This window comes from Vicugna pacos, chromosome 5 (genome assembly GCF_048564905.1).
Source record: "Vicugna pacos chromosome 5, VicPac4, whole genome shotgun sequence".
Taxonomy (NCBI): domain Eukaryota; kingdom Metazoa; phylum Chordata; class Mammalia; order Artiodactyla; family Camelidae; genus Vicugna; species Vicugna pacos.
The window spans coordinates 30,054,745-30,079,441 of NC_132991.1; the positions used below are offsets into that span (position 1 = coordinate 30,054,745).

The 24,697-nt window shown below is 32.7% G+C and overlaps 1 protein-coding gene and 1 long non-coding RNA gene across 11 annotated transcripts in view; one reads left to right on the top strand and one right to left on the bottom strand.

The window, feature by feature from the left end:
- Positions 1-1,354: 1,354 nt before the first annotated feature.
- LOC140696366 (uncharacterized) lies at positions 1,355-7,591 on the top strand. The gene is made up of 2 exons (XR_012072585.1): positions 1,355-1,746; positions 5,888-7,591. It is a non-coding gene; the product is annotated as an uncharacterized lncRNA (long non-coding RNA).
- PRPF40A (pre-mRNA processing factor 40 homolog A) overlaps positions 5,195-24,697 on the bottom strand; it is a 45,382-nt gene continuing 25,879 nt past the window's right edge. For 3 of the 10 annotated variants that reach the window (XM_072960974.1, XM_015246005.3, XM_031678519.2), the window contains 21 exons: positions 24,050-24,160; positions 22,520-22,640; positions 22,226-22,279; positions 20,556-20,580; positions 19,649-20,023; positions 17,484-17,592; positions 16,926-16,990; positions 16,444-16,608; positions 15,505-15,613; positions 14,496-14,646; positions 13,562-13,695; positions 11,041-11,155; positions 10,780-10,883; positions 10,558-10,674; positions 10,110-10,247; positions 9,734-9,829; positions 7,582-7,668; positions 7,390-7,486; positions 7,242-7,303; positions 6,474-6,605; positions 5,195-5,311 (listed from right to left, as the gene is read on the bottom strand). In XM_072960974.1, coding sequence (XP_072817075.1) covers positions 5,219-5,311; positions 6,474-6,605; positions 7,242-7,303; positions 7,390-7,486; positions 7,582-7,668; positions 9,734-9,829; positions 10,110-10,247; positions 10,558-10,674; positions 10,780-10,883; positions 11,041-11,155; positions 13,562-13,695; positions 14,496-14,646; positions 15,505-15,613; positions 16,444-16,608; positions 16,926-16,990; positions 17,484-17,592; positions 19,649-20,023; positions 20,556-20,580; positions 22,226-22,279; positions 22,520-22,640; positions 24,050-24,160 — 2,460 coding nt within the window. In that variant the 3' untranslated portion in view covers positions 5,195-5,218. The remainder of the gene's footprint in view (positions 5,312-6,473; positions 6,606-7,241; positions 7,304-7,389; positions 7,487-7,581; positions 7,669-9,733; positions 9,830-10,109; positions 10,248-10,557; positions 10,675-10,779; positions 10,884-11,040; positions 11,156-13,561; positions 13,696-14,495; positions 14,647-15,504; positions 15,614-16,443; positions 16,609-16,925; positions 16,991-17,483; positions 17,593-19,648; positions 20,024-20,555; positions 20,581-22,225; positions 22,280-22,519; positions 22,641-24,049; positions 24,161-24,697) is intronic. The other 7 variants (XM_072960975.1, XM_031678523.2, XM_031678521.2 and 4 more) reach the window with 3 other exon arrangements.

Consider the following 24,697-nt stretch of genomic DNA (forward strand, 5'->3'; position numbering starts at 1 on the left):
CAACACTGCTCAGAAGATAAAAAGGGACGTGATACCCATCACTGATTCTGCAGGTTCAACATACTGCATTGTGTAGAATGATCTAGTTTTTTAGATCTGTAAAATACACTTTTGTAATAGTAGTTTTATAACTCACATCTCAATTTTAAATTTGATAAAACAAAATGCTTCTTAGCCCTAATGTACTTGTTTTTATGTGCAGAGGTGAATTATCAGCCCACTATCAGCCCACTTCATAAAAAGGGATTGATCTTACATTTCTTTGAAAACTTAATACCCCATCTATTTCTAGGAAGAAATTTGAAGCAAGAAACAAATGCATGAACAAGTAAGTATTGACAAACTTTTTGAACTAACTTTTTATAGAGAAAAGCACGTATTACACTGAGAAAACAATGTGGGTGGGCATCTCATTTCATAGCACAGAACTGCTGCACGACAGTGCTCAAAGGAAAAAGTTGACACAAATCCAGTTACTTAGTAAAAGATGCCATTTTTTTCTAATAAATTATATTTATTTACAAAAGGTCTACTTTTATATAACTGAGGGTTTTTTTTTTTACATCAGAACAATATATAAACAGAAGAGAAAATCTGGCAATTACAAACACAGAAAGTAGAAACATCCCCCCTATTACTCACCTTTCAGAACAAGTCTTTAGTTGTAGAGGTAGGCAAAAGATCAACACCTACCAAAAAGTTTGCAGGCAGGAACAAAAAATAAAGATGTATATAAATAGCACATTTAGATACCGCAAGAAGGATTAAAAAACAGCATCAAGAAATGGCTTAGTTTGAGTCTGTGACTAGGCAGCCACTCTACAGTTGGACTGAAAACTGGAGTGAGGAGTGAGCCAGTTCCTTTGAAATGCAAACATCAACCTTAAACTGAGGGCCATTACCATCAGATGAACAGTTACCAATCACTAACAATGATGGGATGGCCTTGTTATTAGATCACATTGAGTCACGAAAGCAGCATTGATGTAGCAAGTTTAAAAAGCACAGAAAATCTGCTGCAAGTGAGGAACTTAAGCCAGGTAGACAAACCAAGTGAAATGGAAGGCAAAGGGGAAGTGTGTGGGTAATTGGAGCAAAATCATCTCATTTCCCACCGCACCTTTTAAGTCCGCTCCAGTAACCTTTAAGTTTCTAGCTCACCATTATTCACCCCTTTGTCAAAAATAGCCTGAAATGATTAGTTCTCAGCTTAGAATTTAGATAGGAATTTTGCTCTTTTGTTCATTAGGACCTTTAAAGGTCAACCCTGATCTAGCCAAATGTTAGCTCTTCAAATAAAAGCTACTAACCTACTATGGTAATACATGATATGAAAGAAGTTATGCTTCAAACCTCACAAGGGATTTCCTTTCCTATTCAAAAACCACATGGAAGTTGTATGTTCTCATATAACAAGCTTTTGGAAGTTTATGAAGTAACAAGATTGAGGTACAGTCACTAGAATTTCTCTCTGGTGCACTTCAATTATGCATGTGGCTTTAGTTTTGAGTTACATGGTTTATTGCAACAATTCTTTTTTAAGCCCTTTAATACAGATGATGGGTACCATGGATGCTGGATGAGTACATCTGTCAACTAATGTTTTACATTCACTCAGTAAATGCCTACTATGTGCCAGGCACTATTCTAATTCACAGGATACAGCAGTGACTGAAACGCAAATCCTCGCCCCCAAGGAATCTGACCACCATTTAAGTCAAAACAATTGAAAAACTTAAGAGCAAGGTAAGAATAAGGAAGGTAAGAATTATTAGACTGGTACATGCCATTACCAGAACTACAGAATGAGACCATAAACCTATTAGAACTCAGTTCAGTGAAAATTACTGTTATTTTGCTTTTCTTTTATGTAAAATGAGTCCAGTTTTACATAGAGAATGTAGAAGAAAATTCTACTTGGTACTAAGAGATACAAGGGAAAAGAAAAATTCTAATTTAAGACATAAGGAATTAATGTGCTTTGCCTTATTTTGCTTTTAGAAATATTTATTTAGCTCTTTAGTTTTTTAATTTACATTTAAATTACATAATATACTTTAATACCCTATAAACTCATAAAAAAGCATTAATCACTCCCCTCTGGGTCCTATTTGTTTAAAAACAGTTCTCTCTTAAATAGCATCCAAGCCTTAAATAAAAATCCTAATCTAAAAGGGCTACCCCTTTCTGGATGCAAAAATAAAAGTGGCTGCCCAGTCAGCACTCAGTTGACCGTTAACACTGGAGGAAAACTAGGATCATCTAGGAAAATGCTAAACACAGGATGCAGACCCTTTGGTAAATGAATGAAAACTATGGACCTTCTTTCCAGAAAAATGTACATAGATGTTTGAAGAATGTTTACAGTTTTACCACTGTCAATTAAGATCGCCTTACTCTAGGCTAATCCTTTTCATTTGATAGTTCTATAAAATGAGGCCCAATTAGCAAGTCAAAAGATAAAACAGCTGTGATACTTTGGTAATTTTCAAATTTACTGGGAGGGATAAAGTATTTTTATTATTGAAAGACATGAAAACTCTACATGCTGAAGATACTTTTTGGATAATTATGATGAGATGCTGTCACTACTTTAAAAAAAAATGTGGGACCACTGCTTTTATTTAAAAGTATTAAGCTGCTTAAATACACGTGGGAAAGGTGCAAAGAATTCATACTTAACTATCAAATATTTGAGGTTTTGATTTTGACTATTAAGTATGATATTAAATGTAGTAGTGAATTTAATCCAAGAGTTCATTAATATTAATGATAGTGAGGGAAGATAAGCCCTCAACATTTACCTAAGAGACTGAGGCTTAACTGTGTGTATCTGAAAATAAGCACACTTTCTTATTTGAACACATTTTGAACCTATCTGTTCAACTCTTAATAGAACCAACATTCCAAGACATTTCAACTTTTACCAGACTGAAGGTTTAGAAACCTAATCAAATGGATTAAAATACTCACTCAGAACTCTTGTTTTAATAAAATCTTCCCATCACTTGTACCTTCAGACAATAGTATCTTTCTGGCAACTAAATGCCAATGGATGGGTTTATTACAAGTAGACAAGGATTATAGTTACTTCTGTTACATCTTTCATAACAAGGATGTTGTATTTTGAGTTGCAATATTTTCACTGGCTTTTAGGTCAGATAACTTTCATGGGTGAACTATAAGGAAACTTGAATTTGTATTGTCTTGTAGGGATTTAAGGTTGTGGTAAGACAGTGTCTCTATTAAGAAATACAGAAATCTAATTTGAGGACATGCTAAAAACACATCAATAACTTTTTATTTAAATAGAAGAATCAAAACTTTAAAGTTACTTAAAAAATCATTCATGGAAGTAATTAAAACAAAGTTTAACACATTCTAAATTCTCTTGTGAAATATCACTAGTATTTTTGCCAATATCATATGCATATTTTAAAGTTTTTACTGACTTCCATGTAAAGTGTTTGACATGATAAGCAATATTAACTATGATTATGATGAGACCTCTGAAAATTAAGTCTAGGCAACTTCCCTGTTGCCAAAGTTGTTATAATGTTTTGGTTCTAACATACAATAGGAGACTAACCTGAAGCAAGCAATTGATTATTTCACATTTTCTAAAGATAGGGATTTCACTTTCTACAAAGTCATGTCATATTTCACAGCAGAAAAATGACTTAGCAGAGGGAAGTTCAGAAACCACCTCCCCTCTCACTCATCCACAGCGGATGCTAGATTTGATTCAAATACAGGAGGCAGGGATGGGAAAGAGTCATCCTGGTCAGTCCCACTTTCAAATTAATTAGGATGGTGAAAGAAAAATAAAATGAAGTTTTTATTCTTCTAAATCCTAACTTAAAATAGGATTGCCCAAAATGTCTAAAATTAAAAAAAAAAAAAAAACCTAAGATAATACCAAAGACTATGTGCTAAAATTTACTTATTTACTTTAAAAAAAAAAATCTCCTGCACTGAAGGAAAATAGTATAAAGTACATTACCAACCTTCAAAAGTTAGCATGTAAAGAGTATTCTAGCTTCAAACCATTGCCTTTCTTAAAGTATTCTATAGGAAATTCATGGATCAAAAACAAATACAGGGGCCTCAAATGCACTGATTAATATAATAATCTTAAATATCAAAAAAGAAAAGTAACTTAGCTCTGTGGGTAAGATGAAGCAAAATTTCAGGGATTTAGTATCTTAATCTTTGAGTGATCATACAATTTTTTTTTAGAGTTGAGCAGTTTAAGTAGAAATAAATACTAGTACACGCTAGAAGAGAAGGTTTAATAATTGATAAAAAATGTACAAAAATATTCAAATCAGAAATGCTTTAGAATGTGTACCATGAAGTCAATACTTCTCAGTGAATAGGGAAGGTAAAAACTTCCTCAATGAAAAAAAGCAAGAGAAAAGATCGGCTTAAAAAAAAAAAAAAGACAACTGTTAAATTGTTTAAGTCAACAATGATTTTTGTTTTAGACAAGGATATTGCAACCATCACCTAAAGTTTGGTGGCACATTCTTTAGTAGGTCCTTAAGGCAAGATATTTAAACTAATTTACAATTTGATTTGATGTTAACTTTTTAAACATCACCTCAAAATAATGCCCTCACAATAGCCTTTTTAAAATGTATTCAGATGTTTCATAAAAAATAATGGTGGCTTTATTATAGTAGTGCTCATTAGCACCACTACAGTTAAGGGTCTACCAGGTTTCCATTAAGAACACCTATTTCTGAGTTCACCATAAAAGATCACGTCGGCTTTTACCAGTCGGGTAGTGCACAAAAAAGCAGTTTTATCAGTTGCTGGTGCTTTTTTTTGTACTACTAGGTATCAAAAATTTTTTATTATATCTTCAAAATCCAACTTCTATAAAGTAAATCAAATCACCTCATGACTTAGACTTTAGAACAAAGTAGAGACATCTGCAGTTATCAGAAAATTGCCACCTTTAATCCATCCTGCAGTGCCCTATGAAAGGGTCACAGAAAGACAGTTATGACCGTATGAAAATATGATTCTTGATACAGAATCAAAAGTTATTTTCAATTTCCTTTGCTTTTATAAAGTCCACAATAACAATACTTAAATGCACTTTTTTTTTCTGTGATATAATTAAAACCCAGTGTTATTTCAACTGAACTTAAAATAGAGTCCCTGGTCTGAATTAGACTTTAAATCATACTGTAAACATATTTGGTATAATTTATTGATCATCATCCAGTTGCTCCAAAAGGGTCCTTCTGCGCTTTTCCAATTCCCCTTCACTCAGTTCACTGCCAGAAGTATCCCAATTACCCTGAAAATAAAATTACATTTGAAGTCAGTACTCAAAAGGTTAAATAGTGATGAAACTTTGAAAAAAGAACCCAAAACCTATACAGATTCTCTTCTACAAAAACAAACACACCACAGGATTTAAAGACTGACCTCTTTCCTAAAAGCCTGTTAATGGGTTAACTAAGTACTCTTTGCTTGTATTATGGGATATACTTAGAATTCTGAGACTTCTCTTTACTTCTCGGTTTACATTAATATGTATACCAGGGAGAATAGTTCATACTAGTTTATAAATGTAAAACATCTTGTTTCTATTCAATGGAAGCTGGGTGTTCTATTCCTAGGTATTATATCCTTGTTAATTTTTCAGATTCTAGGTTGCCCTATAAGTGTTTTATATTACAGAAAAGTAGTATGCTGTAATCATACTATTGTGCCCAGATAAGCATTCAAGATTTATGAGCAGGACAACACTTAGGCTGGAAAAAAATTTAGAAAATAAAAGTACTGCATTATCTGTGAGAAAATTATCTGAATATTTTCAAATTATCTTTGAAAAGTAGACAGTTCACCTCTCTTCCTTCCTCCTCTACAGATTTCACTTAACCTACTGTCAGGAAGAAACTATTAAGCTGCCAAGTAAGCATAGAGGAAAACATTCATTCCTCGCCACGGATGTGCATCAGACTCACCAGTGCAGCTTTAAAAAAAAACAAAAACCTCCACCCTATTCCCACTGAGTCAATATCCAGAGGGAGGACCAGGGCTTATCTATACAGTTTAAACTCTCAATTGGTGATTCAGCGGTATTACACTTGCTAAGCCCACAGCATTGGTAGAAGGAATGGCAAGGTGAAAAAGGCATCTTACTGTGCTCTGGCATACACAAACACACACACACACATATGGGAAACTAAGGATTAATTTTGTAATTTGATATTAAAATAGTAGCTTTGGCTTATATGATTCTCCTATCCATTTGCCCTCACCTCTCCTCTCTAATGATTAGTTACTGGGGAGCTACAGAATTTTTTTTTTTTAAGGAATATAAAATTTAGGATGCTTAAATTGGGTCATTCATGATCACTTAGGTTAGAAAACTATTTTGTGTGAAAGGCAGTTAAATGACACTTTTGTATTTTGAAAATACAGATACGAAAGAATTCTAAATAAATACTTACAGAATCCTTTCCAGTCTTTTTCTTGGGTGATTTGTGTTTTGATTCTGATCTTTGTCTAGTTCTATCTTTTTCGCTTTCCCGGTCTTTTTCTTTTTTATCCTTCTCTCGTTCAGCATCTGACTCTGGAGAGTCCTGTGTAAATAAATAAAAAAAAAAGTTAGCATTTTGATGAAGAAACCATTCTAATTTTTAAAAAATCCTTATGTAGGTAATATTTACATATTATAACAGGGTATGTGTTCCTAGAGTGGTGAAATTTGAATTGTGAACCTCAAGGATTCTGCTACACTCCCAGGATTCACAGAAGGATGATGGTCTTTCCTATGGGAAGGATGACTGACATTCTGATAAGAGTAAAATACCACTAAAAGAGCTTCACTAAATTAGAGATGAAGGTACATTTAAATCTTAGATACACATCAAGATACACGAATCTTGAGAACTGAGAGTAGAGGAAGAAGCTGTGTAGACATTTAAACTGTGGTTCTCAACAATAGCTGCAATACACCAGTATAAAACACACACAAGCTTGGGGCATTCTCTAAGGTTAATGCAAAAAACCAGAGTGGGAATCTTAACACTGTTTATTATTAATCTACCAGAAGATTTCACTGGTAGATTAAGGTGAACAGACTACAGAACTCTTGCGTTTAGGTGCCCTGGCCTGCACTGACTACAAAGGACTAGATAGAAAATCAGGCTCTAAGCCACTGAGGAAGTTTAAGGGCAGAAGCCGAGGTGCAGGAAGAAAATTAAGAGGTTGCTTACAGATTTATGTCTTCTCTTCTTGCTTTTCTTCTTATGTTTTTTTGACTTCTTATAACTTCTCTCTAAAGCAGGATGAAAAGAAAAAAAAGTCAGAATTTGAGGACATCCAAGTGTCAATGATTTTAATCAAGTTAAAAGATACGTTTACCAGATTCAGCGCTAGAAGAATGTTCTGAAGCAGAACGAGACTCTGATCGCTGTCTTTTTTTCTTTGAGTGGCTGTCATCATCATCTGAATCTGACCCCTAAATAATACAAATAACATTTAATTCGTAATGATACTAACAAATATTTCAATATTCAATACACGTGTGGTGCACTTTTAAATAAACTTCCTTACCGATCGAGAACGGGAACGTTTCCTGTGATGTTTTTTAGATTTTTTAGAATGTTTCTTGTTCTTTGAATGATGATGTTGACATTCATGCTACAGGAGCAAAAGAAAAAAATTTCAGAAGTTTACACTTGACAGAGCAGATCATAAAAGAATAACTAGCTTTACAAATAAGTTCTCAGAGTAAAACTGCTTTCATTTTGCATATCTGGGACGTATTCCCCTCTTGAAACTGAAAAGAATTATCACTTAAAATGTTCTCTTCTGTTCCGTAACTATCCTGTACTCACTCATTTAGACCTCTAAACACAACAATGTTTAAAAATATTAATAAATACTTTTTGTAGCAATGAGATAGTGTGGGTTCAGCAGAGACAACTGATACCCTACTTTATAAAGGCACAATCTCTAGAAAAGTCCACTGCTTTCAGAAATAATGAAATTCAATTACATTCATACATGATTTGGTGAATGTGGCTTTGGTCAGCAAACTGAGCTCAGCACTGAGATAAACAACTACCTCAGAACTATCTTTTAAGATACAGGAGGTTGGTCTCAGAAATTAAATGCAAAATCTATTCTTTGATTAAACCCATGTGGCATTCCCTTCCTAGTCAAACTTAAGACATCCAAAGGCAATCTAGTAACTAATCCCACATGAAATCAGAAAGAGAAATGTTATCTCTTTTAACTCTTTTACTAACTCAGTTACCAGGCTAGTAACAAATAGGAAATGCTGCAGCAAAAGCTCCTCGTCTCCAAACACATCTAAGGCTTTGAAAATTGTTTTACTTTACAAGTAAGTGGAAATGAAAAATCTAGTAAAGGGACTCTGATTTTTTTTTTTTTATGTCACTGAATGCCAATTCCCCCTTTCTTCCTCAAGGCCCAGATTACTGGGATCCAAAACGTATTCCAGTATGTTCAGCCCTTCCCTATGCTACATCATTAGCTCCATTTATGACCTCACCACTTGATTCTCAGCACAGGTCATGAATCTTATTGAAGATTCTTGAATTGGGGGAAAATGTTAAGACACTACCTAGAACAGAGCTTTTCAAAATTAAATGTACATTTTAGTGCCTGAAAATCTTGTTAAAATGATTCTGATGCAGGATTTCTGCCGAAGGGGCCTGAAGTCCTGCACTTCTAAAGAGCTTCCAAGTAATGCAGATGCTGATATGAAACATATTTTGAGTAGGAAAGATCTAGAGGCCAACAGAAGTAGATGGAGAGGCAGCTGGGAAACTATATACAATACATGTGGGTACATGTTAACTGTTGTCAACATTGATATTCAAGAAAAATAAATCCTATGAAATAGTCAACAGTGTATTAAGTGACCTGCAATACCCCATGACCATGCAACCCTCTAATATTAAGTACGTGCTAGCTTTCAGCTTTTCTGTAAGGTATCAATTTCTTTATAACTGACAGCATAGCATATCTGTTAAAAGCACTGGCCCTTGAGTCAAACCACCTGGGTTGGAATCCCTTCCCCGCAAATTGCTTTCTCTCTGCCTCAGTTTGCTCATCTATAACTTCATAGGGTCGTCAGCATTAAGTTCATATATGTAACATGTGTAAAACAATTAGAACAGCTCTTGGCCCACATAGGCACCAAATACTATTATTCAGTAACTACTGGTCAATTAACCATACTTACTATCTACAAGTGCCTACCTGAAATCTTCATCAAAATACCCTTAATTCAGCTAACAGAGCAACTGGCAATTTTATCATTACTTTAACAAAAACTTACTACCTTATTCCACTTAAAGAACACCCCTGTCTAACGTAGTATAGTATTTGAAATGTGCTTATTAGAAGTTGTTTTCTATCTGCTTTTATAAGATTTTAAGTTCTCTTCAGGTTTACTAGCCATTCCATGTGATTGCTAAATTGCTGAATTCCTATAACATTGTAAAAATATGAAAAAGTAGGAATAGTTTCCATAAACAAATCTCTATTTCCATGCAAGCTTAGTTTTTTTCACTTAAAAGCAGTTTCTATAGAATGCCATCCCAGGTAGTAAATACTTTTGTATAAAAGCAGTGTAATTTAAGAAACACACTTTGATCATTCTAAATTCTTCAATTTTTGTTTGTTTTTATATATTTTGTAATATTTCAGCCGCTTAGGAGAATACTAAAATTACCTCAAGCACATGCATAAAATCTTTAAATATTCGTTTCCTTTCAGACTCTAGAGTTATGTCCTCGAATGCTGGCTCTTTTACAAATCTCTCCCGGATCTGAAAAATTTAGATAGGAAACAAATGTGTGAATACATAGAAAAGTGTACCAACATGACTAAAAGGTATCATAGCAAGCGAAAACTGTGACAGCCCAGTTCCTCTCAAAGCCTTTATTTCCTCCCCTGTAGTATTCCTAAGTGTAGTCAAGCTGACTTTATACTCTTCAAATAATTTCAGCTTATCTTTGTGGCTATAGGCCATAAAATGGGAAAGAAATTACTTAAATCTTCAGTTGTAAAGGAAGCGTTTATTAGAAAAATTTTAGTAGTATACATACATCTTCCCAGACAGCATCCAATTCTATTGGAGGAGTAGCTTGTTTCAACATACTCTTAAATGCAGATTCTTTTCGTTTCATCTTCCGAGCCTCCTCTTTTTCTCTTTCACGTTCACGGGCTTCTGCCTTTTCTAGTAACTTTTTAAAAATCGTATTTAATCAGTTATAACAGTACAATTGCAATTTGTGAATTAACTGAAATAATTCATTATTCTGTAAGTATTCTCCCATCATCTGTAAGTTAAGGGCCAACTTATAACACCAGTTAATTTTAGAAAAGGAAGCATAACATCAGCATCACCTAAATACACTTTCTTTTACACTTTACCCTGGAAGACTGTCCACTAGTCTGTAAAGCCCTATTCTTATTCCCTTGTTTGAATGGCCTTCATACATTATTAAAAACTGTACTAATAATCTGTTTATAGCAATAAAGATGATAACTTACACTATTGAAAGCCAACTTAATATTTCCAGCATCTAACGTGGTTGATCTCTTAGTTGAGCTGATTATTGCCACAAAGTCTTCAAAAGTAGTATTTACTTCAACTACAAATCCTTTATCCTAAAAAATGGAAATCTTGTTAATATTAATAACATAAATCAAAGGAATACAGTATTTTTAAAAATAAACTCCAGAGGAACACTTAATAGCAAGTATCCTGTTTACCTTTAGAATGTCTTTTATTATCTTCTTCTCATCATGGTAACGTGCTTTAAGATCCTCAACATAAAACTTGAAAAGGTCAAGTGCAGTTGATCCTAATGAAAAAACTAAAGAAGTCAAAAGCTAGCTCTAATCAAAGAGCTGCAATTACTTTTTTTGTTTATAAAACAAAAGAAAGCACCCCCCTCCCCCCAACACAACCACCTTTCCCTCTGTCCCATTTCAACTATCGTAACTACAAATTAGGAAAGAAAAGAATCTCACCCGGCTGACCAAGCATATTAGTGAATCTAATATCAGAACTAATTGTTGGATACAACTCCATCCAAGACGACATAGAATGCAGTTGTCCATGTTCATGCAGTTCATCTAAAAATATCTGGGGGAAGGGGACAACAGTAACAAAATAAACCCATTATATACTGAAAAGCCATCTTCAAGGACATTAGAAAAACAGTTTAACATAGATGAAAACACACATTAAAAACATCGGAACATTTAAAACTCTTCTAAAGAATACTTGCTCTTTGGTGAAAGTAAAATCTGCTATTCGGCAAAAAAATTATTTTGTACTTCAGAGAAAAAAACCCTTGAAAAATTAATTACCTTTCCAAGTTTTGGTTTACTGACCTTTAAGGTAGATCATCATTTCCAGTTTAAAAATTTATGTGCAAATAAAGTCAAAACATTGGATATTATCTCAAATGAAAAAGCTAAAGAATATGTAATCATGTTTAAAGTTTTAAAATGTAATACCTAATGTGTTCTGGGCATTTTCTTTTTAATTTGATTTTATTTTCTAAGAGGAAGATACACAATTTTACCAAAGTGATACATTTAATAGTTTGGGGACTAGGACTCAACCCCCATATCTAATTTCAAAACCTTTTCCTTTCTTTCACAGTACTACTATAACTTAAATTTTTATATTCTCACTCCAATTTCTTCTCTTTGCCCTTTTTTACTATTTGCTGACCTTCAGGGCAACATACTGGGATTTTAGTCCTCAGCAAGTTCCACATTTCCTGCTTCCCCAAATCCTTAGGGAGTTAATCCTATAAACAATGTCTATAAAAAATTACGGTACAAATTCTGCTCCTAAAATTCCTGTACCTGCACTGCTCAATATGGTAGCCACTAGTCAAATGTAGCTTCTGTAAGTATTATGAAACATGACTAAAAATCTGAACTGAGATGTGCCAGCCATATATAACACACAATGTTATATTTTGAATATTTATTTTGAATATTTATTACCAAAAAAATAAATTTTTAAAAATATTGATTGATTTAATATCTCTTATGAAGAATTTGCAATGGTTTAAAATAAGGAGAACTATATGATAAAATACAATAAAAATAAGGAAATCTGGGCCACAGAAAATATAACAAGAAGTACAATAATACTAGGACTAAAGAATGTGAAGGAGAAATCCTAATGTAAAGGCCACACAGGTCTTTTAGCTAAACCTTAAATATGGCTGTATATCAGATTAGCATGTGTCTGGCATGGCTTCTGATCACTACTGATACAGGCGGTGTTACCATGTTAAATTGGTTGTGCTGCAGATATTCAGCTCAGTAATTTTTCTCTGCTACTATCCTTCCTGTCAAAAGGCATATTCAGAACATCAGTAAAATGAATTAAAAGAGACCCGAATCAAATTCTGGGTGCGGTAACAATCCCTGGTTTTAATAATACTCTGAATTGATCCCTCGGGAAACCACTAAGATAATAAAAGGAACCCATCAACAGTAGTAAATGTTAAGCTTTTACAGAATTAGGACTGAAATAATGCTATTGGCTGTGACGTTTAAGATGATTAATGATCTTTGGCACAGTGGGGAGTTTTCTAAAAGCACTTTAAAGTGATCTAAAGCAAGCTAAGTTTTGAGAACCACTGCTTTAGGGGATGTCAAGGTATTTCACCCTACACCAAACAACTGTTCTTTCAAGAAATAAAACTTATTTAAGCCACTGTAACTTAGTGCTTAGCCTAATACAATGCTTAATGAAAGAGACCCTATGATTGAAAGATGCCACAGATTCAAATTCTGGCTCCACTACTCAGTAGCTGAATTTGGGCAAGTACTTCACCTCTCTGAGCTCATTTCCTTAACTATTTAAACGGACGTGACAAAAACAGTACTTACTTTCATAAGATACGGCTGTCATAAAAATTAAGAAGTTATAAATTTTAAATGTAAGCAATCAACTAAGTCCAACTACTATATTATTACTGAAATGGGAATCTGGTGAAATATAAAATGTAAAAATGCACTGCTCCATGATAGTCTCCATTACTGAGAGTATAAAAGTGATACCTGGAGGTAAAAATAAGCCACTGGCCTATATAAAGTATATGTAATTTTAGATCCTCTGTATAGTATTTAAGAAATTATGGCCCATCCTCATAACTATACCACAGCATTCCCTATGGTTTTCTAGAGCCAAAAATAACCAATTAGTATCAATGACACATCCCACATTTTACTTTCAGTCTTCCCTCATATTATTCCTCTTTCCCAAGTGAAGCATCATCTATTAGGACTCACTCTGAATACCAAGTCTGCTACAGTTTATGTTCCCCTAATCTGAAATGGCTACTCTCCTTGAGTGCATTCATAACTAACTGTAGAACTTAAGAGCTAAATGTGTATGGATCCTGTGCAAAGCCCAAGTTAATGATCTGTGAGATCAGCATTCTCCAAATTGTTTCTATCACTGTTAAAGCTCACTAGCCACATTATAAAATTAAGCTAGAAAGCAGTTTTTTTTAATTACCTGAAAAGATTCTCTATTTTTACGCTGTCGTCTCCTTTCCCTCAACAAACTCTTCTGTTTTTCTTCTTCTTCTTCCTTTTCTAAAGCCCGAATGTGTTCTTCAAAGCAAATTAATGCATCTTCTTTATCCATGTCTAGAATTTTTCAGTTAAAAAAAATTTAAATGTCAAGTAACAGTGAACAGTTTAATTTTTTGAAGTAACTTCCTACAAAGTTCAAATTCATTTTACCAGAATACTTCTATTTAAGCTCAAATATGACTTTTAATTATCTAAATAGGAAATGTTTAAGGAAAAATTTCAAAATGACCTCATTAAAATAAGACACTCTGAATCCAAGGATGAAACAAAGACAATGCATATGACACAATAAAAATAAAATTATTATGACTCAATTTGTCAGCAGTATCAGAATTACCCAAAGAGCTTTTCAAAGTATAGAATGCTAGGCCTTATCTCAAACCTACTGCAGCATGGTATTCAGAGGGGTAATCAAGAAGGCTATAATTTAAAAACCAACCAGGTAGGTCAGAAAAAGACAGAACCTAGTGAAGCTTACTGTAAAACGATGCTAATGCATTTTTTTGCGTTTTGTAAATTTCTAAAGCCATTAACCTCAAGAGAACAGCATGAGTAAAATGTGGTCATTAATTTGGTTCCCAGTAAGTCACATATAATGGCAAAGGACAGTTTCAGGCTTAACATAATAAATATATTTCAAGGATTATCTGATAAAGCTAACTTCAGATTTTGAGAAAAATATTTTGTCCTGAATCACAAAACTCAATTAGAAATAAATATCCTATTTGGAAGCACATAAAACACTATTTCAGTAATGGACAATTATATAAAATTCAGTTTCTGATATCATTAAAGAGCATTTTTCACAGCTGGACTGCTTTTTGTACTATCTCCCACTTAGTCATCATTCTTACTCTGTAATTCCTCATCTTCTGCAAATGTTGGATTATCCATCAGATACTGCTGGGCTTCAGACCAAGTAGTAGAGTATGTTACATTAGCCATGTTGTCAAGTATGTTTTTCAAGGCTTCCCAATTCCTTTTTCGCAACTGCTTTGCTTGCTCCTAAATTTTAAGTATGAAAGTATATTTTAAAGTTCAAAGAAAGTATTATATCTGAACGGCAATTAGTGAATATTTCTCCACATTCTAACTGATTACCAAATTTGAAACGTTACCCAATTACTTTAAATACCAACACTATTGGCATTTCCAGTGCTCTTCCCTAACTTCTTGGCTTGGTACTTAAGTTCTATTTTTTTTTTTTTTTACCTCTATTCTAAAGCCGGAATCTGGAATTCTCCCTCCCCCCAGCTCCCTCACAAAATCTCTCTTTCCACAACCATGCATTATAGACACAGTCTAAACTAAAGTTACTGCAGATAAATCACACAATGGGTAAATGCTAATGTATTCAACCACTTTCAGTTATTGTCAAATTTTTGTTAATAATACTGACATTTCTGTAAGTCTCCTGGAAACACTGCATAATACACAACTTAGTGCATAACAAAACAGACATGAGCAAAAGAGGTGCTTTAGAATACTGTCCTACAAATACATTTCATGGTAACACTTTACTGCCATTCTGATAAAAGAATCAAATAAATGCATAGTAAGTAAAAATACTGAGTATATTTTAAACCTAATGAGCTAAGAAAAAAGGGTATTCTTCAAAGTGGGCATAAAACAGCCAATTAATGACAACTTAAGTATTAGTTGCATAAACCTCTACCTACTTTGTTCACATAAATACTTAACTATATAGGTGCTATTTTTAAGCCTAACTTCTAATAAATAGCTCTGCTGCACCATATAACCTAGTCGATAAAACAACAAAAATGGATCATGTAATAAAGTAACTCAATTAGAAAAAAGAAACATCTTGTTTTATATAAAAATACCAATAAGAGTGAAGAATACCTTTTCTTTTTTTGAAAGAAAGAATAAAACATCTTCGTAGATTTCAAGACGATCACGTTCTGATATTGCATTCCAGACTTCCATCTCTCCAAACATTTGCTCTGCTTTTCTATTCATTAAAAAAGAGTAAATGTTACTCTACATTATACAATAAAAATTAATTTTAAACGACTTTAATTTTATACTAAACTTAAAACCACTATTCTTTTCCACTCTTAAGTTCACGACTATATTATAAAAGAAAACTTTTGGATAATTAAGAAAAATAACAGTTTAGGCCTTGATTTCTCCTTAGATATAGAGGGGTAATTCCAACGGAGTAAGGTGTTTTGTTAAGACTATCTCTACTTCTCAGGGTAGCTACAGGCTATCAAACTGCCCATGGAACTAAATTATAGATTTCAAAACACTGTTAGAAATTTAGTTAACAGATAAAACATGGCTATTTAAAGAAATGAAGAGTTCTTCACTAAGGCTTTTCTGTAAAATTGAGGAAAATAAGAAAACACAAAGGGAAAATGAACATTAATAGCCTATTCTAAAAATGTTAATACTGAGTTATCAACAATTTTAAATAAACCACTCCAAAATAAAGAGTGCTATATAAAAGTGAATTTTCAAAATGCTATATACATAATGAAAGTAACCTATTTCTATTTCAGAAATATAAAAACTTTCAATTGTTATATTAAGGAGAAATGAGTCAAACTTTGATTATTAAGTGAAATCTTTTCCCCCATTTTGTTCTAGTCAAGAACTCAAAAGTCTACAGATTCCACATTTAATTACTGACTTATCTTTTACCTTATGAAACTGCCACATTCACAATCATAGCTCTATTTAATAAGCATTCAACTCTGAATTAGTTACTAGACTTGGCAAAAAGTATGACACAGAAAAAGTGTAGCAAACATACATTATCATCACTAAAAATCTTACTTGTATCTAGTTGTTGAAGTCATTTTTTCATGATTTTCAAGAAAACGCTGAAAGGATTCCTTAGCCTCTTTGTATTTAGATCTTGCTTCTTCTTTTTCTTCTTTCTCTGTCTGGACTTTATAAGCATTAAAGGCCTGCTTTTTTTCACTCAACTTTGCTAAAGCACTGAATAGAAAAATATGTAAGAATAAATGAAGGCAAGATGATCAACTGTTAGTGCTTTGAAAAAACAACAGATTTCATTCAGAAATTCAGAAAACTTCAGTAGGTTATTAAAGATAAATGATTACAGAGAAAAATTTCTACTTTACAAGTAATTCTACTAACATTTGTACTATCAGACATAAAACAACTTTATTATTGGTATCCAAAATAACAGAAGAAAATGGGAGTGAAAATTTATATTATTTTACACAATTTGAATTTTCCAGGCTTACTAAGCTCAAGGTGAAAAGTAAATTTAAAAAAATTTAAAGTATTACCTGTATCGTGGATCATTAATGATCATTTTCATAGCTTGCTCCCATGAAGCATTAGATGGTACCCGCTGAAAACCATTTAATGAAAAATTAAAATTTCGCACAAATACAGTAAAAGTCACACAACAGGGAACAAAGTATAATACTCACTGCAAACATCAAGCACTTCCCTTTGCAAGAGTTTGAAAAGGGTCTAAAAGAATAATTTACTGAAGCAAGGCAAATCTGTGTAATATACATAGACTAAAAAAGAAAACTTAAACTGAAACTTAAACAGAGCATGAGTATTTTTTCTTAAGACTACTGATTAGAGGATAAAACAATTGTTATGAATAAAAAACCTGTGCTATATAACTACCTTGTACTTTTTTTTTTTGGTTAAAAGTCAGTTTCACAAAAGAAATTCAATAGAAACAAGACAAATTTAGCTCATTTTCGGTGACAATAGTTTATAAGATTAGTATTTTTAATAAAAGCATCAAAGCACTAATTGCGTTAAAGGGTAATTTCCGTTATTAGATACATATTACATGTCATATGAAAAATCTATAATATAAATACCTTTTCTTTCAATAGTTCTTTAAATGCTTGCTTTGCCTCCTCCTTTGTATTCCAAGTGTATGTTTTTTTTGCTGGTTGGCTTTCCTCCTCTTCTTTTTTCGGAGTAAAACTAGAGAGAAATTCATATGTTATATTTATAATTTAAATAAACAACTGCTTCATTTAGGAAAATAATGTTGTAATTATTATTTAAGTATCTGATGTTGAGATAAAATTGGACAATTTTAGAATAAAGTCTCCCATATAAGTCACATTTACTGGAACATAAAAAATAAAGGTAAAACAGTTTTTTTTCTGTAACATTCAGTTATTAAGACCTTGCAAAAAAGCCAAAATAAACATTTACACTGGAACACTAGTTCCACTAGTCCGTAACTTAAAACTTTCAAAAGGCTGATAAATCTTATTCAATGTCCTTATATTAGTGCCTTAATAAATGAGGATTTGGATAAGTGTTCATAAAATATAAAAAATACATAGAGATCAATTTAAATTGGGGTTGGCAAACTATGACCCAAGGCCAAATCCAGCCGGCTGCTAACTTCCATAAATATAGCTTTACTGAAACATGGCCCTGCTCATGAGCTTACATATTGATCATGGCTGACTGTTTACTACCACAAAGGAATGAGTCATTGTGACAGACTACATGACCCACAAAATCAAAACTATTTACTATTTGAAGAATATACTCAAGAATTATCAACTATACTTTTTTAGGGGCTCTATATGAAAATGTTGTATAATCTTAACATTTCTTTCTATATAAAAAGAATGCAGAAAAATCCAAAAACAAACAACCCCTCCACCCCCTTTAAGTTGAATGCTTAGGGGAAGATACTGGAGTGCATACTAACAACAACAAAAAATACAAACATATTCACACCATCTGAACTGAATCAAGTAACCTTACTTTGTGAAATGTATTTAAAATTATCAAAAATACTATTAAGAGCACAGTCAAAAATTGCCAGCTGTAAATGATCTATATGGAAGTAATTTTTAAAACCAAAGCTTATTATAATGACTTAGGCACTATAATAAGGAAACAGGAAGCAGGAAGCAGGAAACAATTGTTTGTTTTTAAAACTGTGAAAAACAAGTTATTGTGAAAAAATATAATAAGCATAAAAAGAGTAAACGATTATTATTCCAAAACGCCTAAATGTCAATCAGTAGAACACTTAAATTTATGTATATGTTAATACTAAAATAACATGCCATCATTCAACATGATGTGGGATATATCTGTACTCATGTCTCCAGTATATTTATAAGTTTAAAATATGCATACATTTTAAATGCACAGAAAAAAGGCAGAAAGATATAATCAAAATAACTATCACTCCTTTATGCCTTTCAAATATACCATATAGACAGATCTTTAAACTTCCAAACATCAGAAAAAACTATAAAGCTATTTTCACTTTGGAAATGTATATAAAAAATAAACAAGTTTATAAAAGGAGGTAGGGAGATGAAAGCAATACGCTTAAATATTAAGATGAGTGATCATGTTTGGATCCTGACATCGTAGTTATTAACATTTTTAAACATACATGTGGACATCTTTAAAATCAAGACGCATAGTTCAAGGTTATATTTTACAGTTGTATAAAGCAGTCACATGAAATATCACCAGATCATACAAGTACATGCAAACTGTAAACTCAGCGATGCAGCTATTTTACCTTCAACTTAATCTCACTAACAGTTACCTTGATTTTTGATTGCTGAATATCAAACTATAGCACTTCCCTGCAGTGCTAGGCCATATTTGAGACTGAAACAGAAAACAAGTTAATTCTGATCCTGTCTTAACTTAAAATTTTATTAATCATTGAGTTTTTGCATTGATTTTGATTTAAAATACTGCATCACAATATGATACATTTTGATTACCAAGGTTTTTGGCATCCCTTTAAAATCAAGTTTCATGGAATCCCCAGCCTGCTTCCTAAACCTTCTGTGGATTAGTTCTGTAACAGTTTGATAGCATGATTCCACAAAACTCAATCTCAAAAATTATCCATTATCTAAAGGTTTATGCTTTTATTTTCAAAGAATTTAAACATTTAACGGGTACAGACTTAAGTGGCAATTTCTTGTATTCATGAAGTCTGGTACTGACTTGTAAGTTACTAAAACAAAGTTACTAAACTTACTCAGCTACAGTTTCCTGCTTAGACGTTTCTTCTCCAGTATTACCGGACGCTTCAACACCCTGATCCTGAACAGCAGGGGTACTAGTAAGTTGTGCTTGTTCTTCAGTTGAAATTGTTACTGTGTTTTCATTATCTACAACAGTAGCAACAATCGAAGTAACCTCAGGCTCAGGAACGACTGGAACAGTTCCACTGACAGTACTAGAAGCAGAGGTGGAAGCACCGGCATTGGCCGCAGCAGCAGCCGCCGCCGCTGCCGCCGCCGCTGCAACAACGGCAGCCGCCGCTTCTGCGGCTGCCATGGTGCTCATCGTGGTAGGGATCTCTGTTGTAGGAACGGGGGCTGCTGATGTTGTGGTGCACTCTTCTTGCTTACTATGTATTTAAAAAAGAGAAAACTGGTCATTTCATTATGAATAACCATGCCAAATAAAGCTAGTTTTTCATTATCATAAAATCTAATGAATAAGAGAAACTATTAAAAGGGGAAAGAAGCAGTGCTGCCAAACTATTAAGCAATTCAAAAAAAGAAAGAAAACCACAGGATAAAACTGGATTACTTTAATTCAGCAAACATTTGTGATAATGTATGGCAGGCACTCACACAACAGTCTGCATTTCCACAAGCCCAATAACTGCCCTTCCCAAATTAACTCAAATTTTGGACTTTTCTCTAAATAGTCTTAATTTGTTTGGATGCAGTCCAAATTCAAATAATCACTGTTTAGTAAAGCATCATGTGTATACCTTGAGAAAATATTCCTCTCCTTGCCCCTAATCCCCTAAAGACATCAAACCACTAGGCCTATCCCATGTTAAATATTATTTACATAGACAGTTAAAACAAGGATGTTGTTATAGCAGACACTAAATTTGTAAGTAAGTACTGATGTCCAAAATTGCTTACCTGCTTTCTTCAGCTTTGATCATTGCTATTAAAGAGGAAAAAAGAAAAGTTACATACTACATAGTTTTTAAATACAATCACTGAAAACAAACTTTAAAAGGAGATAAAAGTTCCATATAGCAAGATAAAATTTAGCAGCCTTAAAAAAAAAATAACACCACCACCACCACCACTACTTTTACAGAGCAAATGCCTGCTCCAAAGCTCCAGGGCAGCAATTAAAGAATAAAAAACTTAAGTAACAGCAGTTTTTAGGAAAGATTCTTCCCATAATACTACTTTCTCAAAGGCAGTTGGCTACTACAAAAACTCCCTAAAAGTATCTGCTTTAATTCTGGAATAAAATAGTATTTTCCCCAGGGATAAAACTACGATTGTTCTTAAAAGATACTAAATTCAAAATGGGATTAATTTATGTTATAAAATTCCAAAACATATATACTAGCATTGACAAGTAGATAGATAGTTACACACACCAACTATCTGTAATAGGGTTATATCAGAAATGAGCTTGATACTACTTACATGAATGAACTGGGAATCTACCTATCTACAATATTATTATTAGCCAATGCTAGTATAGAAACCAAAGCTAGTATAGAAATTTAAGTTGAACTTTAAAGATTTGCACTCAATATTTCAGCTCTCATTCTAAAGTAAATTTCTTAGAGTTAACAAAAATCTCTCATTTATTTAGCATTATTAGGGAATGAGGTGCTCCACGTAAATGATAATATAAGCTTTAACTCTATGAAAGTATTTTTAAAACTTAGCCATTTTTAAAGGAAAGCACTCCTGAAAATCTGTTTAGGGTTGTTGGCTGACAAAACATACTGAAGGGGTAATTGTTACTAATAGAAATTAATTTTTTTGGATACAATGACCATCTTAAGCTAATGAGGATGACACAGGAAAAAAGGTAAAACAGACAAGACCACAATGCCTTCAAAAATTTTTTATTCTCTCTTTTCTGTTAGATGTCATTACACATGGCAGATTACTTTATGAAGTCCCATTCTCCTACAGTCTGTTGTGTCTAACTTGATAGTTTATGACAGCAGATTCTATTACAAGTGAGAGTAAAAGGACTAAATTCTCACTTACTCATAATCTCTGCTATTTTTAAGTCCTTGGTTTTATATTAGGTAGTATTTCTAGATTTTTCAGGGGTATTCTGAAAAGTTTGAGGATGTTGGAAAATCATCCCTTTGTAAGTGAGGCATGATATTTTATTTACTTTAATTCTCCCATAACAAACATAAACACTATTTTGCAATATTGTGCAAAAATAAAATCAGCATTAAATGTATAGTCTGACAATATATTAACAAAATTTAAACTAATAAGAGTTCAAAGAGTTCAAGGTTCAAGGCCATCTGCTCAATGACTTAAGTCACATATTCCATGTATGCACAAACACTTATAGTTGTCCTTAGAAATATTGTATATGATGCCCCTGGTTCAATTTTCCAATGGTAAATAATGTTTTTTGTTTAAAAAAAGTCAAAAAGTATAACATTAAAAGCTTCAAGCTCATTTATAATATAACCCTAATTCCTTGAATTAGAGATTTCTCACTGCAGATTTATCCAATTATTGTTAGTGAACATTAGTGACATACTCTAAAAATGTTAAATAATGACAGAAAATGAATTATCAAAGCAGCTCACCATGCAGGTTTGATTTTGTAATAAGACTTCCAGCAACAATGGTATTCTGGTATCCTAGTTTCAGTGGAATCAAATCAAATAAAAATCTATTTAAAATCTATAGAACTGAGATCTAGAGCAACAAGAAAATAAGAGCCCATAAAACTGTTACACCATTTAAAACGTTCTAATCACTTACTTAAAAAGAAAATAAGGCCTTTGTTTGAACAATCCTAATTATGAAGGATTGTTTCAATGTGAATGACACAGGTATGTAAAAAAGTAACATTAAAAATTATTTTTTTCCTGTTTTACCTTCAAGATCCTCAAGTTCTTTAGGTTTGGCCCAGCGGGATTCTTTTGTTTGAGAATTGTAATAGTAAGGCTTTCCAGAGTCAGATTTGTACTCCTTCCAAGGGCATTTAGATAAAAGTTGCTGAAAAATGAAATAAAAACCTTCAATTAACAGTAATAGATTTAGTAATTTTCATCATTCACATCATTGTTTTTACTAGATACTATCAACCTACACAATTCTAAAGCTTGCGAGATGGTGATAATATAAGCTACCAATTGTAAGATACTTACTAAGTGATGTTAAATTATTTGAGTATATTATACTTGTCTAGGATAATATATCCATTAAAACACAGAGACAAGATTCAAAACCAGGTAACCACCAGGTCCATCTGAATTTCAAATCCTATGTGTTCTTGCCATTTACATCCCATCATAGGTAAAAACTACCACCTGTATTTCACAAACACTAACACAATTAGGAAAAATATAAATTTGGGAGAAAGCAAAGCTGATTTAGATTTCATGCTTAGATTTCATTTTCATAAGCAACTTACCATAAACCTTTATGAACTACTTTATGTAAGGACGCAATACATGTATGATATACTAAAAACCTAATATACAAAACCCATTAGGGTGGTATCAGAATGCTACTGAAAACTCAAAACTAGTCAGTGTCTTGGGCAAATATCTATGTCAGTATTGGGAAAAATAAAAAAATTATAGTATGTACCAACTTCCTCTCAAATATTACTGTGCTATATTAGCGTGGTGGCCTGAAAAATATTTTTCCCTCTTCAAATACTTAATTAAAAGGAGGAAAAAAAAGTATGTTGCCAACTAGGAAAAACCTTCAAATACAGCTTGAAATGCCAGAACAACTCTCACTTAGGACTCCAGAGTTCCTAATTAAACCACATGCAATATTCTGTACTCAGTTTATTCCTTCAGTCTTACTTCGATATTCATATATTTTGAACGGTAAAGTTTACAACATAAAATGAAATATAATACTTTTATTAGGGGGAGGCATTTTCCAAAGACAGAATTTCCCATTCTAAAAGATGGAAGTATTTTGTATTTATAATTTAATTTCATATCCATTACCCCAACCTCATTGGAAAATTTTAAGAACCCAGTATAAGACATTCGAAATCACTCAGGTTTGCTATAAAGAGGAAAACAGTCTGAAATGTGAATTTAAAAAATAAAAGGCAAGAAGAAATAAAGTACTTTGTCCTTTCAATTTACTTTTTAAATGACCATTCTTAAATTGACGCCACCTGACAAGGGTTCCTGAGCTGGTGCAAAGTCAGTAAATAAAATTGGTCTGTCCACAGAAGGGAATGAATTTTGTCTTTTGCTGATTGGCATGTCTGTATAAAACGCTCTTCTTTTCTGAAGGCCTTTGTAGCATCCTTTTCTGAAAAAGGCAGTACTATTCTTTGGGAAGTCAAATAACCAATAAAATCCTTAAAGAAAGAAAGAAAGAAAAAAAAGGCCCAATCTATTTAAACTCATAATTTACAGCCCTCAAAATTTTACCTCAGCAGGAGTTTTAAGATCATCTGGTTTCTCCCAAGTAGACTGTTTAGTCTCAGTATTGTAGTAGTAGGTCCGTCCATCAGGTGATTTATGTTCAGTCCACATTGATTTCTAAAGAAAAACAATTATAAAAAGATGTAAACTATTTAAGTGCCACTGACAGCAAATATCAGTATCATTAGTCTGAAAGCAATAAAGAAATTAAAAGGATAAAATGGGCATACTTTTGACAGTTTAAATCATTTAGAATAATTCATCAATGCAAGTAAGAATGTAACTGAAAAATAAAATATTTTAAAGGTTCCTCAAAAGCAGTATGGATCCATTCAGGTTTTAGGATCTCTCTTCATTCTATAGTCTCAGAATTATAAGGATATGACTGCTTGTAACTCCTGCACATAAAACAATCTTTCAAGCAACACAAATCTATGCCTTGTGGATAAAAGAGAATATATGAATGAGATGCTAATGTAGTACAGGTGAACTGATCATGAGCTCAACAACACCAACCCAAAGAATATTTATGTCAAGTTGGACAAAATTCTAAATTGACATGCCATAAAGATGTAGCTGTCAAAATTAGAAAAGATGGCTTCTGGATGACAATCAGAACTTAATAATCAACAAGATGAAATTTAACAGAGATAA